The sequence below is a fragment of the Hesperophylax consimilis genome, chromosome 15, assembly GCF_061612785.1.
Source record: "Hesperophylax consimilis isolate HC1 chromosome 15, BYU_Hcon_1.0, whole genome shotgun sequence".
Lineage (NCBI taxonomy): Eukaryota > Metazoa > Arthropoda > Insecta > Trichoptera > Limnephilidae > Hesperophylax > Hesperophylax consimilis.
The window spans coordinates 15190565-15208220 of NC_142850.1; the positions used below are offsets into that span (position 1 = coordinate 15190565).

The 17656-nt window shown below is 32.5% G+C and overlaps 1 protein-coding gene across 8 annotated transcripts in view; it reads right to left on the reverse strand.

The window, feature by feature from the left end:
• The window catches only part of Dys (Dystrophin), a 1264777-nt gene that overhangs the window by 194030 nt on the left and 1053091 nt on the right, over positions 1-17656 (reverse strand). For all 8 annotated transcript variants that reach the window (XM_089640243.1, XM_089640244.1, XM_089640239.1 and 5 more), the window contains one exon: positions 5467-5630. In XM_089640243.1, coding sequence (XP_089496369.1) covers positions 5467-5630 — 164 coding nt within the window. The remainder of the gene's footprint in view (positions 1-5466; positions 5631-17656) is intronic.

Below are 17656 nucleotides of genomic sequence, written 5' to 3' on the forward strand. Positions count from 1 at the left end.
TCGAAACATCAACTGGACTGTGTATATACGAGATTTAACTCAGTTTAAAGGATACCCGATATTTACTTTGCGAAAAAAATATGAACGAGCTGGAGTAACTCAAAAGAAGATATATTTTTCCAATCCTAAATAAATAAGCAAGATATATGTTTATTTTATTTTACGCCGGACTCGTGCGAAGTGAGAAAATTGAATTTAGGCGAAAAATTCTAAAATATGGTCGGATGATTTCAGATAAGGTTGGTAAACGGGGTAATTTATTTGTATTTTGTTGTAGACATTCAATCAAGCAGCGGGTACTTTGTCATGCTACTGAAATGGATCTGGAATATCACAATGCTTTGGATGTCTCCAATATCTTTTCAATTTAAGATTTCATCTTTTGAATACCAAATTTTGAGATTGATGAGGCACGTTTGCATGGAAGCGTTGGAATCCGAACACAAAAATACTGAACTAATAATATTCTCGGCATTACTGTTTTTGAAATAAAGATGATATTTAAGAATTCAGAACAATGAGAATATTATTTTGAAACTGCTACTTATATCAATTACAATCTCACTGTCAAAATCAAAATCATACAATATACTAATTTCGGTAGCCTGTGCTGAGCGTTAGTTTGTGAATCCTTCTTTGAATTTAACTTTTGTTTTCGTAAATAAACGAATTTTGAAAATCGAATTTAATTTCGGTTTCACACAATCGCGAATTGGCGCAATTGTTGACTCCACTCCCTAGGAAGGAAGGTTCAATTCCAAGAGATGACGCAACTAGGTCGAACATTGAACATAAATGTACTTTAGTAAATAAACTTTTTTGAGGGTTAATTTTTTCATAATTTAATGAAGTTTTTTTGAAGATTAAAACTCCCCAAGAAACAGGAAAAATACTTAATTATTCCTACCCAAACAAAAGTGACTGACAATTACTATTTGTTAAATATAATGACATCAGCAAAATATTAAATCCGAGCCCTCGCGTCCCGTCCCACAGAGAAATCCTTGAAGGACCTTTCGGAAGATTTCATTAAGATAGGAGCCTTTTAATATTACAGTTCCCCGTCCTTCAGGCCGGGGCTGGTCATATAAACCTCACACAGTTTTACGAGTGGAAAATCATAAGATCACATTTTTTTCACTTTACGACGAGAACGCTTAGCTTCTGAAATAATTTTATTTCACCGAAATTGAATACATTTTTTTCGATACCGACTTGTAGCTAACATAATAATGATTTATATAGGAATAAAAAAATATACGAGCCGCATGAAAATATAAGTTGAAGAGTACAAGAGTCCCAACTGCTCACAACCGTCTAGAGTCAGTGAGACTATGGTATCCCAAATAAGGTTTTTTTGTCATGCTGAAGGTAGCGGGGAGGGGAAGAATTTAGAATTTCTGGTCTGGTCACCAAACACGGCGAAAGTCATTCCAATTTTAAATTGTGGTCTTTCACCAGGGCGATACTTAAAGTATCTATGACTCTGGAACGTACCGCAAATATTCAGTAGGTATTATTATTATTAATTAAAAATAATACAATAATTATTCTTAGTATTATTAATGAAAAATAATACTAATATTCTTAGTACTATGAATGAAAAATAATTCAAATACTCTTGGTATTTTTTAAATTAATAATTTGTGAAATAACACAAATTAAGCACATAATACTAATTTTACAAGCAATAATTATTAGCCTGAAACACTCATCCACATTGAAAAATCTCCTGATAAAAGATACATGACGCCAACGGGACTCGAAAGGACACGGGTTCAAGTCCCGTTGGCGTCATGTATCTTTTATCAGGAGATTTTTCAATGTGGATGAGTGTTTCAGGCTGATAATTATTGCTTGTAAAATAATTGGTACCCTTTGTGCACTGCATAAAAAAATCTTGTCTTAAACATTAGTTTAACAAAAAAAAATAATACATAATACTTACTTGGGCACTTCATGATTCGTAACCAAGGATCTTAACCCCCAAATCACGAAGCTTGTCAGACATAAATAAACAGTCCTACAGAAATATTTAAATTAGATAGTTCTTTTACACTAAATAATATGCAATAGGGCAGTTGAATTACTTTTTAGGCTAAGCTAATTGATTTTTTTTTGTCATTGAAAGAAATTTTTGTCTTGTGGTGTCTTAATATGAAGATTATCAGTTTTACTTTTTGGCCGGAAAGATTCTCTATTCATAAAATGTGTCAGTAAAATATCTTCTGATAATCCAAGAAGTTTATTTGAAAATATATACGTAGCTACATATTATCCCCTAAAAATTCGTTAAAAATTGAATATATTTTCCAACCACAAAGTTAATCTTATTGACATGTTCGGCATTTTATGTTATCGGATATTTTTCTGCATTTGAGACGACGCGACATCTCTTGCCGTGGAGAGGAAATATAATATGCATAAAATGCATGTTACTGTCCGCAATCTGTCAATAGCAGGAATTGCAACTCTATCCAGCCATAAAATACCAGTATTTTTAAAGCAATCCCGGTCGGTTTTGCACGAATACATAGTATATTAACATTAATACATATGTTTATATATCTTCTGATATTCAATACAATTAAATTTTTTTACTGCGGTACCGCACGAGTCCCAACTACCACGAGTCAGTGGGATTTTGACATCCTCAATTGGGAAATTAGACGGATAATATAAAGAAAATGGATGTGAAAGATCTTACCTACAAAATAACCTACGTTATATTATTATATCAACCAAAGATATTAGAGTTCTTCTAATATCTTTGATATCAACCATACGTATTTGTTCGCGGTGTCAATCATTGTAACAATAATGGTAGAAAATTGTAAAAACGTCCACAGGTTTGCAAAAGGTGGAATTAACCAACGAACGAACTATTTTTTAATTGACTGAGCTCAGCGAAGTCCTGTTTTAACTCCGAATTTAAATTTTGATTTTCTGTAAATTTGTTTGACATGTTGCCGTTTCGGTTAAAAATGGTGGCCGTTTTAATGGTTCAGTAAAAATTATTTTTTCAAATGTGATCGATTGTCGTATTGATTAATTAAGTAGGCAGATATTTAAGTACCTACGTACAAATCTTATGATTTCAGGTTCAATTTTGGTTTTGATTTAATAAATACGAGAAAATAAGATACATACATTTTTTGGATGCGAGGTCTCCTGTTCACGGGAGTACTAGTTCATATATACACAATGTTTGTAGGTAATCTACTTTTGTGCCCAACTGTCCAGAAAAGATAAAATATTTTCCATACAAATACCACTTTATAATCTACAGACTACAAACTTGGGTTTGATAAAAATCGGTTTTATAAGAACGTCTTTTCTATGCAAATGAAAAGAAATATGGAGTTAACCACGTAAAGCCACGTAAGTCGCCAAGTCCACCGTCGCGGTGAATTCAATAAATATATAGACAGGTTCATACGAGATATTATATTGCTTGAGATATTTTGGTAAGGAAAGACGACAAATATAATGTAAACAGCGTGGAGCTTGTCACTTACAAAGTGTTCGGAGAGATGGCGTCGTATTTCGGAATAGAGAGAGTCAAAATGGAAAATCATGATATTATAATACTCAGGTTATTTTCTTTAAAGATTTAAGAATTATGACGGATCTAAGCAGGGTGTCTGGGAGTAGAGTGCACAAACTTGGAGAGGTGATTCTACGGGTGATACGGGACACCCTGTATCTTAAATAATAATTTAGGATTCGTTTTAAAAAATGAATTTGAAATGATTTTCATTTACGTACTTGCTCTATTAACCTGCCTGGTCCAAAATTTGGATTAAAAATACAGAATTGTGTATTTTCTTACTTTTTCAGATATGTTGATAAATTTCTATGCAAATGGCATAGTAAGCTTAAAATAGCTACGTTGCAATATAAATTAAAAACGGTATAAATTCATTTAAATCATTTTAATACTAATTAAAACTAAACAGAAGAAGAGAAACAACTGTACATTTTTAATTAATGTATTATTGTTTTGTATTTTCTTTTTTACGATTATTGATATTGTTTTCAAAAATTAATAAAATATATTTTTTTAATAAATTAAATTAATATAACTTTCATTACACATTGACATCTCATTCTAGTTTCATATTTTCTGCTTCAAAGTTTCACATAGGAAAATTAACGTAATTATAAATTGGATTTAAATAAATTAACTGATTTAATAAACCTATTTTTGTATTGAATAAAACTATTGCTTTATGTCAGTTTTCGATGATTTGATTTAGGTACAAGAAAGTATCTACTCTAAAGCATGAATTATTTGAATTATATCCCTGCTCCCTGTCAGGAGCTCTAGATTGATAAAATTGTGGCCTATTATTTAATTAGAAGTCCAAATATTGATTCAACGTTTTTTGCCTCAAGACATCGATAAACAACCTCCCGAGCAATTTACTGAGTAGGGCACTTCTAGCATTGCCCTAGAAATATAAAATTACATAAGTAAGGGAAATAGAGGTTTCCAATTTTCTCACGTTTAAAGCACAATTCAATCTGCTAACCACACGAAGAAAGACTTTTTGTGAGGTCAATACATTGTCAATTATACGGGTAAACCTAACGTTTGACCTTCAATATTGTCGTAAAAGCCTCTTATGTTAGGTAACATTAAATATGTGGTTGGATTAGTGGTTGCGTAAGGATATATAAAGGATTGGTAAAGTGAAGTAACGTAAAGGGAGGAGAGGTAAAATAAGTGAAAAAGGAAACACGAGGTTGGGAAAAGTAAGTTAAGACAGGGGGATAGGATAATGTGAGGAAAGGAACAGAGAGTTAGGGTAAGAAAGGGAAAGTGAGTTAAGGCAAATTTAGGTAGGGTAAAGGGAGTTAGGTACGTAAGTTGAGGTGAGGTAAATTTGGTTAAATTACAACGACTGGAATTTCACACTTAAACCTAACCTAAACTAACTCTTGTTTTCTTTCTCAAATTCTATATTTATTTAACACAAACTTTTAATATTGTGTGTGTAATTTAAGTAGCTGTAATCCCCTCCGTATGTCCTTGTTTAAAAAGGCTACGTATGAGACTATCTATGAATGTGAATAAAGCAAGGAGTGTGTGCTAAGGCTGAATTATTTGGCGGTATGTCCTCTCTGTCGCTGGTTTGTCTGTCTCAGCAGACGGCAAGAGAGACGGCGTGTTGGTTAGTAAGTTAAATTTGGCAGTGTAATAATAATATTGGTGCGTGACATTCACCCTCTTGTAATTTTCGTTCAGACACCGGTAAATTACTGAGATATGCAGTGTACGTAAACTGAAGTGAGGTACGGTTAGGTTAGGCAATGTTTGGTAAAACGAGGGTAACCTACGAATATTTTTCTTAACATTTGTGTTTTAATACCAAGTTGTTTTTCGTCGCGAGTTCGATACGACACAAGGTGCATAATTGATGGATAGGTAGGTAGGTTGTTAGATAGATAGATAGTACTCACCGCTAGGCACTCGTCCAGCTTTCTCTTCCAGAGGTCGCTGCGGTCGATGAGGGCGTTCCACTTCTCGCTGAGCTTGTTAACTTCCCGGCGGATGGACCTGGTGAGCTCGCGGGCCTGCTCCTCGGCGCTGCGGTAGCCCCTGCTGTCTCCGTCTAGATCGCGACCTGACAAATAACAACATATTATTATTCACGTATAGAGAGACCTTAAAATAATGCGATTGCGATAGCGCGATTTTCGTCATTTTTACGAGTAAAACTACAAAATATTAAAATATTTTTATAAAATCACATTTTTGGCAAAATACCGCTGCTTTTGAAGAAAAATAACATCGCTTTTCCCAAAAATAACTCGAATTTCACCAAAAATAACGTGAATTTATCAGGTCTCTAAAATTAGTCATGAAGGATGAACTTCATAAGGTGGTAGATTTCATAAGGGTGAACCGACATTAGCATACATACCTACTTGAAACCAAATACAAAAGTTTAAAAACTACAGGCCGCTTCAGAATGGGAAATCCTAGTGAGGACTGTAAAAAAATTGAATTTAGACTTATAATATACTTTATACCAACATTATGTACAAACTTTGCAATTGAAACAAAAATAACAGACAATTATTCTGGTGTCTCGTATTTAACGGTTAAATTGATACTTTAAAGTTCCGTTGCTAATGATAGAAAAGACTTTGCGAAATAATAAAAATATTTATCACAAAAAAAATATAATTTCATGAAGCCAGAACGCACGGTTCGAAATTTTTGCTTTGCTTCTCAGTTACGATGATTATATAATTTTGATAATATTTCGATAATATGTTTTCCGTTTACATAATCCCCTCAGACAGAGGTTAGGGAAAACTTGATTTTCTCCAAAGAAAATGTTGACAGACAGATATTGTTCAGATACTGGTATATATTTATGACATTAAAAACATATTTTTTAAAGTTCGTATCTGTATCTACTATCCGTCTCATAACTTAGTGTTTGGAGAATATAATATAGGTATTGTACGTCTTATATTTAACAATGACATTAATGTGGCTTTAAAACCTGGATTTCGGAAATAAGGACTACGAACTGTGGTGACTGAACTCTTACCATTAGTCACATTACATTAAATAAAGCCGGGCATAGATAGTTCATCGTCTGAAATGGCGTCACCTCTGACATTTCAAATGATGTAATGAACAATAAAATAAAAGGTTGACTGCTTAAATGCCAGTCACTAACATTTCCAAATGAATTGTAGTATTTTGAAAGACTTGGATTAAATAGATAAGTTAAGTTTTTCCACTTCTAATGCTACATATCTTTTTGGAAATGGAACTAAATAAAGCTGCCGAATATAATCAGAAGAACAAAAAAACATTACAACCAGTGGCGTAGCGATTAGCTGGGGAAGCTTGTCTAACTGTCCCTACTTAACCGTTTGAGTGCCAAAAAAATTCATACAGTTGCTTGTAAAATGCCACCAAAAAAATATTATTTTTTATAAAACTATATATTTTTTTAACACCCCATAAATTATTTGAATTTTCAAGGATTTCGATGATTTTTTCGGTGTTTTATTAAAGAATATTGGTTTAGAATCACGCGGAGGAGGATCCCGAAGTCCAGGCGTTTCGAAAAAAATGAGAATTTTACGTACAGACGTACGAGCGAATCAGAACACGACTGACGCAATCGACGGAAATCGACAATCGGCAATCTTCGTTAAAACACGAATCGACGAAAATCGACGATTGGCACCCAAACGGTTAACAAATAAATATTGATTTAAATCGCATATTTAAGTGAGAAAAAACATTTTATTCATAAATAAGTAAATAACGTTGGTTTTAAGTGGGGTCATAAAGATTTGTGTCGTTAAATAATTAGCACCACCGAAGAAAACAACAAATTAACGAAATGCACCCAAATAAGTCCATCGTAAAAATCACCGGTTTTAATAACATTTCAAAGTTAAAAATCGCATTTTAAACTTCTAAATTGCTGCAATGTGTAGAGATGTACGTACTTTTTAAAAGATTTGTTTGCTATGAAATGTTAAAATATCAACAATAAAAAAACACAAATGATAAACGGTCAGTTAATTTGTCAGCATTTTGTAGGAATTAACTCATCGTAATTAATACAAGATAAAAAGGGATAAAAATGCTGATGGTGGTCATTTTTTATTCCTTCAAAAATTTATAGAAAATAGCAGAATCGAATTTGTTAACATAAAATCGAAGTAACAGAGACAGTAAGAGGATTCTTTTAAAATAAAATAAATATTTTTTCGGGAATCGGGTTTCGCTACTGTCCGCTACGTAAACAATTTACTTTAATTTGATTAAATAATGTGAAAATTGAAGATTATTTGAGAGGGTCGACCCAAAAAATACCGCAGATAGTGAGTAATGAATTCGATGAATCTTCGATACAAAGTTTTGGTCACGCTCGGTCCCTTAGCAAGATTGATTACTTAAAATTTATAACTATCATTTAGTTAACACGTAACCCAGGGTCCGATTGCGCCAAACAGCTTCTCTGACCTCTATTCAGGGGGAGAATGGAAGTACAGGACCGTATTAAGGGATGCAGAAAGGAGAATCATAATATTGCACTTCGTTCGATTTCAATAGTTTAGGTTAGAGTAAAATAACAGTTTCGCGGATTTGAAGATAAAAATTTAAAGAAACTGAAACTACTACACAAGCAATAATGCTGCGCAAAATGATTCCAATAGGGTCAATTCGTTCGAGAATTCCAAGCGAAACGTTTAAATCAAACTCCGAAAATCAGATACAATAATACATTTGGCTCTGGAAATCTAAAATCAAATAATTTTATTTCATTTGTGTGGACTCGTTCTCATCACAAAAATAAGCATTAAAATGATGGCAATAAATTCAGATCAGAGCTTTTAAGGGACATTTCTGTACTTATAAAAAAAAGAAAATACCGCACAAGTCATGTTTGGAGCCTCTGGGAGTATGGCATCCCCAATCGAAGGAATTGTGAGACTCAAGGGAAAGAGGTGGAAGAGAAGAAGGTGTAAGGTACCTGAGGATTCAGATCTGGTCACCAAACACTACAAAAGCCATGTTAAGCAAAGTTTTGATTTTACAAGTGCGATACTGAGAGAATCTACAACTCTCTATGCATTTATTTATTTATAAATCAAAATCAGTATCATTCTCCGTCTATTTAGAAACCCCGAAAATTTCCATATTCCTTTACAAAGACCCAAATTAACTTTCTTTCAACCTCTTGTGCTAATGTGCCGACTATAATATAACATCCACTGTAGCGGTAAAATTCTGGGCATATTTAGAAATGGCACCAGAACTGTATGTACAATTTCTTGTTTTTTTGACACTTGACCCAAAATTATTATTATTTTTTGTTACAACACTCTTTTATTCTTACATATTGAAAAACACCGGTATTGGACAGTTGGTATTTATTCTTTGTTTTTTTTATCACCCCTGTCTGTTCTCTACATTATAAATATGTACCAACTTTTAATGCTCCGAAAGCTAGGACTTTTGCCTATCAGAACGTGCCAATCAACAGAGTGAATAGAGTGACTCAACTGCTTTGACCACCAACATTTTCAATGTCACTTATATACAGTTCAGCAACTATTTTTTGACGCATCTCACAAAATAGTAAAACTGTCGCCATGACACCTTCTCAGTAATATATGGGTGTATAACCGTTTTATGGAGAATATGAAGAAACAAGTAAAATAGATAATATTCCTTCATACAGCCCTGCAAGAATATATAAGTTCCACCCAGCTGTAGGATGGATAGAAATACCATAAATATGCCACCGATCGCAAGTTGTGAGAAGATTTTCCTCATTAGTCGATTATTCTAGTTTTGACACTAGACGATAACAAGATGGCACTTGGAATAATAATGAAGGATGTAAACCGACCCCGGGGTGTTGAAAGTAAACATTAATAAGATAGGGAGGATCTTCTTTAGACGTTGATGAGGGATTTTGGTTTCGTTGAAATGAATAAAGGCACCTTCTGAAAATCCACTCAAATATTATCAACATATTAAGATTTTAGAAACAACCATGATAGATGAGCGACATTGAACATCCTTGGAGATGAACTGAAATGGAATATAACCACCTTTACAGTGCCCACCATCTAAGAGTAAGCCCAATGTGGTTTTAAACTACACGTTTTCTAATGATTTATTCCGAAAAAACTAATAATTATTAAGGTTAGAACATAAAATATTAAAAATTAAAGATTTTTATCATTTCTTTTGCATATTTTTGTGTCGATATAATTTTACAACTTTACATGCATACATTTTTGTATTTTTTTTTCACATTATGACGGTTTAATATTAGTGTCTTTTTCGACTAGTGAAATTTTAGATTTTTTTTTTAAATATTCATATTTTTTATTTGTTTGCAGAAATATATTATATTTCGATGGTGGAACACGTTTGGATGAAATATTAGTACGCAATGAATAGATAACATGAATATCAAAATATTCGTATTTTTTAATTATTTCCAAAATATCAACCATTGAAATATTATATTTCGATGATGTAAAACGTTTCAATAAGATATTAATAAGTAGGTACGCAATAAATAGAAAACATGAATATCAAAATAATGAAATTTTTCATTTATTTATGACGGCCGGCGTGGTCTAGTGGTATACGCTTTTGACTACAGATCCGAAGGTCGCGGGTTCGAACCCGGCGTGCGCAAATAAATTTTATTTGATTAATTTGTGTTATTTCACAATTAATTAATTTAAAATAATATATAGTATATTTGCGGCACGTTCCAGAGTGGAAGATACTCTCAGTATCGCCCTGGTGTAAGACCACCATTCAGAATTGAAACGTTGCTTGAAATGGCTTTAGCCGTGTTTGGTGACCAGATCTGAATAGCCAGGTACTTCCCCACCTTCTTCTTCCCCATCTCCCTCCCCTCCCCAATACCCTCAGCCTCACAACATGCCCCAATTGGGGATGCCATAGTCTCACTGGCTCCAGACGGGAGCAGTTGGGACTCTTGTGCGGTAATACTGTAAAAAAAAAAAAAAATCAAAAATATATATCTTTTTAAATTGCGCCTCTAATTGTATGGCCTTATGGTATCAACCCAGTTTATTTTCTTATTATACAAATGATAAACATGAATTCAAAAAGGATGGCTAGTATATATTAGACATATTGATGGAAATCAATTTTAAAGCACCGTGGACCTTAGCTCATAATGGAACTGACATTCGTTATTGATCACATTGAATTAGAAAATTCTGAGAGAAAAAGCTGTGAACACAAGTCTGAAGTTTTAAACCTTAGGTAGCGGATTCAAATCCCGGCTTTTGATTGACTTGTGTTATTTCACAATTTATTAATTTAAAATAATACAGAATACCTATATTAATTTACGGCACGTTCCAGAGTGGTAGATACACAGAATCACTGTTAAAAGACCATAGTTCAGAATCAAAACGTTGCTTGAAATGGTTTTAGTCGTGTTTGGTGATCATATTTGAATAGCCAGGTACTTCTATCCACCATATTCACCATCACAACATACCGGGAATGTCATAGTCTCACTGGCTTCATATGGTTTGGACTAAAAATCTATATACAGAGTGTCCGGGGGTAAAGTGTGAAAGCTTTTTAGAAATTCCATTGTTCTTTCCCGTAAAAAATTTTTTTTTGCATAAAAGAATACTATTTTTTTTACTCAAAGAATTCAAATTTTGTACTTGAAAACTACCTTAAAATGTTGAAATTTCGAAAAAAGTAATATATTTTGTGTACTTTATCACCGGACACCCTGTATTTGTTTACAATTATGATGGTAATCGAATTTACAATATCTCTCTTCAAAGTCCGTGAAAACTAAGTTCAAAAGAAAAAAAAGGAGATTTCAATAATCTAACATGGTGGAATTGACTCAAAAGCTTCGAGGCATCTCGTTCAAATAAGTTAGTCACACCTTGGATCGTGCAAAGTAAACTCAAAACCGCGGTCTTCGATAGCTTTTCGAGATAGTGAATCAATATTGGAACTTCAAACTCGTCATTATTCGGCGCAACGAATAGAGACGCGGCGCATAAGTAAGGCGATGCACTTCAGGAAGTTAAGGCTGCATTGAGAAACAATCGACTGCAGAAGTAATAAGGAAACGGAAGTTATGACAGACAAATGTTTCCGTTAGTTGAATTCTCGCAATTGAGTCAAAACCACAAGTGCTTTCAGAATATTACTGTTCAAAGTAACACTAAAGAAAAAGATAGAGTGCCGTGTGACGTTATAATTAAACATACTAATTTCGGTTGTCTGTGCATGCATGCGTGATGTAAGCATTCCTACGTATTCCTGCGTAATGCGAAAAATGATAGATATAAAAATTATCTTCCACAATGAAACATGGTGCCAACTTTTTAGTTGTCGGTGCATGCATGCGTGAAGTGAAATATGCATGCGTAATGCGTAAAATTATTCAAATTCGATAACCTTTTCATTTTCAAAATTGGAACTGATAAGTTTTAATGAGTGGTATCAACATTATTTCATTAATAACAATAATTCTATATTTAAAATGTGCATTTCTTTTGTTTACATTTTTGACAGGTCCAAATCTGAATAACCATATTTAAAGTTTCTTCGATCTTCATTCGAATAATCGCCTCTAATTTTATTTTTGATAAGCAGGAATAATCTCGAAGTAAATATTTTATAAATACTTCCGACTTCACAAATTCTACAATTATAATATCCCGTGATATTTGACGGGTCTGCGCTAGTTTTAAATAAAACAATAACTACGAAGAAGTGGAGAAAGTCCCGCGACGTTGCACAATCGAGTGAAATTAGTACAGTTAAGGGTTATTTCTGCATGCATGGTTGAGTAGAATTTTATTGCAAAAAAATGTTATTTCAATCTTAAATTCCGAAACCGTAAGATCCAATCATATTATCGATTAGACTATATACTTTATATCAGGCCGAGTACCTTTCATTTCGGTTTGTTTAGCGGCAAAGAAGACAGACAAACGAAATCTATTATTATGTTGGTATATGTTTATATCATTTTGAAATAATGCTATAAAAGGATCAAGAAATAGGAACAATTTGGTTACATTCTGTATTTTATGGCTCCAGACAAAGAAAGAAAAACTTATTGTAATATTTTAAGCGCACATAAATCAAAAGGGATATCCCAGTCCAAGACAAACTGTAAAGAAAAGGTACCCCTTTCTCAGAAGAAGATTATAGCAGAAGTTATTTGACGTAACGCCTGTAATAACGAAAATAACGGAAGATTTATTGGCGCCCGTTTGTTTATCGGTAATTGTTCCGTAAACGAAATGCGATACGACGTTAAAACGACAGAATTTATTTATAATGGCAATTTCGATATTTTGAGGAGGTTCCTTAATTACGTTGGATGTTGCCATTTGTATTCTTATCAACATGGTGAAATAAGAAATATCTCAAGTAATCATCGTGGTCTCGTTTAAAACCCGACTGAGGCAAAGAAAGTATACAATTCTGTAACGCAACCATTTTGTAATGCACAATTTTAATGCTCTGTTTGTATTGGTGGAAAAAGTTTTCATTGAAATATTGAAAATGTTGTATACATAGATAACTAAATCAGTTTTTTTTACAAATAAGGTACGTAAATGCTTTAACATAAACGGTGATAACCACACCACCATAGATAATGAAATCTTAGAAAAAACGAAATATAAGCAAATGTAACCTAACCTAACTAAATGAATTATTAACAATCTATCGAAGGCATGGTTCAACTGAATTAACACCCCAACCGGCCTCAGCAAAACCGCATCTTAACCGCGTCAGGAAATATTTATTTATTTATTTCGAATTTCACGCCCAGCTGGGCTTTCACGTGTTTATTTTTTTAAACACAAATAACATCTAAACAAGTATAACATAACAAAATACTCCATCATTCAAGATGGAAAAATAGTGGATTGGGAATACAAATATACATAGTAAAATAAATATATGAAATAAGCGAAGCAGAGCCAGGCAGTTTGTTAAATTAGATTTGTTGATCTGCTTTCCGATATAAATTTTACTAAGACCTATTCTATTAAAAATAAAATAAATAAGTTGATCTAATATAAATCTTCAAAGCACGAGCGGATAACTACGTTCTCCTGACGCGTAAGTAATAACAAAATTATTATGAGGAATAATTAAAAGTTAGTTTGCATAAGCGAAATGTGAAATTTGATTAAATACCGTATCAAAGCAAAAGAATCTGCAAGAGATTCTATCCAGAAAATACTTTGAAAACAAAATTAAAATTTATGAAATAAAGAGCGTTCGCTTCGCGAAAAAAACAAACGCAAAGCCTTTACGCTTTCTGGATACTATCGGTTACTGCTTTGTTTATTGTCAGTAACTTCTGCCGGGGAACAAAGGCCGTTGTATGGGAAAAAATATTCTCCATACTCAGCATGGGTTTTTTTCAGAATTTTTAGCCCCTTGATGCATTTGCGTTACACAGTTCTCCACGAGAAATATAACGAAGTAATTGTAGTTCGAAAAAAGGAGTTAGCAAGAAAGAAACGTTTTGAAATGGTACGAATCAATAGGATTTAGACCGATGAACCGAATAAGAAATTTTAAAATACTTGGATAATTTGTATAGCTCTACCGTATTCTTTCGTACAATTATTTACAAAAACAACTTTAAAAGAATTAGGCCTAATACTTTGCTTAGGTTTAAATACAAACTTATGAGTAGTTGTTTAAGTATTTAAATTTATTTAAATATATATTTTTTTAACATGTTTATTTTTTAAATGCATTTTTGTATTTCGATTTTGTTTTCACATCAGATACTCGAGTCAAGTCATGTCAAGAGTCAGAATAATAGAAGAGTATGTACGAGACGATGTTTGAATGTGAATTAGTCAAGAATTGTGTGGTGTGACCGAGTTGTTTGGCGGTCCTTCCTCCCGTTAGTTTTCGTGAATGAATAAATGAAAATGTTGGAAGTGGAAATTAACCCACTTTCCGACATCCGATCGAGCTGAAACTCGGCAGATAGTCTCGTATTCGATTACAATCGGTGCTATCAACGCGATCGGAATTTGGCGAGGTTGCTAGAATTGTCGACTCCTGTGCCTGTGTAGGAAGATTGAATCCACAGTCGAACCATTTTTTTCTTCAAAAAATTTAAAAATAGATGAAATAAATTTGTATAGTAAAAAACTAATAATTTAAGTTTTAAAGAAGTGTTAAAAGTTCACGATATTTAAGAGCCAGTCCCTGTGGAGGAAGGTTTAGTCCTCATCAAACCAAAGGAATTTATAATTATAACAAAAAGATTGTGATAAGGTTGTACTCACAATAATACATCAATGTAATTTAGATGTCAATAATCAACGGGCTCATATACAATAATTCTCTATACCTACACTATATATATATATACACTAATTAATTATTATTATACTTAAAATATAATATAATTCACTAACAATGATTGTTTCAATTCATTTATCAAAAAACCTGTTAAAATAAAACAAAACAGCATTAGAAAAAAACATCGCCAAAAAGTGTGTTTTATTTTATTTTAAGAAGTTCAGGCACAAATACTTAAATGTTTTACTATCACATTCGAAAGAACCTAATTAAAACTTAACTTAAACTTTGAAACAGTTTCTACAATCCTGATACTTTATTTTTTTCTGGGCTTCTAAAAATGCTCGATTATTTCAAGATGTGTTCTACTCGCAGTATTTAATTAAAGCATCTAAAATACAAATTTCTAAGCGGCCAAATTTTCAAACCAAAAACACATGATTTTATGTTGAAACTGTTAGATATTGGCTTAAAAAAAATTTTCAATTATAAAACGATTTTTAAGCTGCGATTTTTAGTTACACCAAAAAATCACAATGTTTTCACTAATATCACCCAGTGAAAAGGTAATATTGTCTGGCGTTTAACTCCAAAACCCGGTTTGTGCGAACCGGTTTTAAGCGGAAATTGGGACATTAGGGTTTTAAACAAGTTTATCCGACAGCTGAGGGTATTATACAGAATTTGATAAGTTCGGATTTACCTCTAATAAAATATTGTAGAGTTAATATTATTTTAAAAATACATTATTTATGTATTTCATTAACGCCCAATCGAGCTTTTACAGAGTAAATTGACAGTTTATGTATGTAAGTGTAACATAATACATGGATAATACCATAACTAAATACAAAGAAATAAATATCAAATGCTAATACTAAGATTAACATAAAATCCAAATAAAATAATATTGTAAATAAAGAAAAGTTTCATGTTTAAAGTAAACGGTGACCGGATAAATCATCAAAATGATAATTCATCACATATTTAAAAAGTTATAAAAAGTCATGGAAAGTGATGAAACAAAAACTTTAGTAACTGGGTTAAGTAGGTTAGGTTAGGTTTAAAAATATTTTTTTAATCGTTTCTAATGACTTTATATCACTTTTTAAAGGTGTGTCGAATTGTCGATGTGTTGATTTATCATGGAACCATTTTCAAGCGAGGGCATCGATCCGAGGAAATACTTCACATTATTATTAAAGGGTCAAACTTATTCACAAAATATAGAAAATAGTACATATTTCAAGGTATTTGGGGGACCCTGCAAATTTTATCTTATCTGTACAAAAAATATGTTCGCAAATTCTTTGAAGACTTGTACCGACCTTTTGCGAGCCATTGAAATATTTTTTTCGTTTGTAAAGTCCCGAAGTTCAGAGTACTAAATAACAAGAATGTGATAAGGGACCATTTTTAAAAGGTTTCCTGGATGATAAATTATATATTTTGGGGATAATCACGACAATTATTTGTAAAAATCTCTGAAAATTCTTATAGCCAAATTAGCTGTTCAAACAATTAAAAAAAATTGAATGAGCTGTTCAAACAAAATAAACTTCTGGACTGTTTTTCTTCAACGGAAGGTAATGAATGATGATGAAAGTTTTATAAAGACTAAGCGATGAACATGATGCGTTACCGAGATAAAAAAAAATCATTATTAGATGTTTAATTTGATAAATTACACGGGCGAGTATTTTTAAATCTTCAACAATGTACTTTTAAATTTTTCTAATAACCCTAATAGGTGTTTCTTTCGATCGGCGTTTCTTGGTATCATTATGACCTAAATCGTAATTTAATTAGTGGTGACATATAGATTGACTGTTGGGTCACCGCAGAGGCAATAAAGATTTGCCGATAATTAACAAATAAAGCAAGAACAAATCAAACAAGGATTAAGTCTATTGGAAATTAACAAGGTTTAAGCTAGGTTTTAATTTGAGACACATCGGATATTTAGGGTGGTTTTGGTATGGGATTAAACGATGTCAGGAAAACCTGTATTAGGTAGGTACCTACCAACACCAAATTTTTGATGACAAACTTGATTGGATGGAGCATTGATTTAATAAAGACTTTAATATAAACCTCATCGTATCTTCGTTTGAAGGATTATAATAAGACGTTGATGTCGATATTATAATATAGTATTAATGCTTTAAATCGAATTAGCCGCTTTGTCGTATTATAAAGTTGTGGTAAGAATGTTCAGAGTTAATTTAAGTCAAAATGAAACCACTAACGCCATCTATGGAATCGATCACGAAATAATATAATACACGTGATTCGGCGCACTGCCGCTAGATGTCGTTGCTTATGACATGAGTTGATTTTAAAAGTTTCAATTTTGTTTTTGATTTATGATCAAATAATTTCTATCGAGGAAATAAAATTCATCGAAAACTATTTTTGTTGCGCTGTTTTTGCAATGTCTTTTCGGCTTAAACGTTTTTTACGGTTCGTCATGGAAAGTGATTGAAGAAATAATCCGAGAGAGGCAAAAAGATAATGGGAAAGTAAAAGTGGAATAAAACACAAGGAAGGATATTATTTGAGACATAACTTTGTTTTTTTACACCTACACACACTCTCTTCCACTCGAGTCACATATAAAATTCCGGTGTAACAATTTTTATGACAGTTTTTTTTCAAGGGAAACCAAAGAACAATTGTGTAGGTTGACAAATTTGTATTATTAACGAAATAAAAGAGATGATACTATGTTTTTACCAAAAAAGGCTTTTTGTGAGCCTTTTTAGAAAAAAAGTGCCCGTATAATTT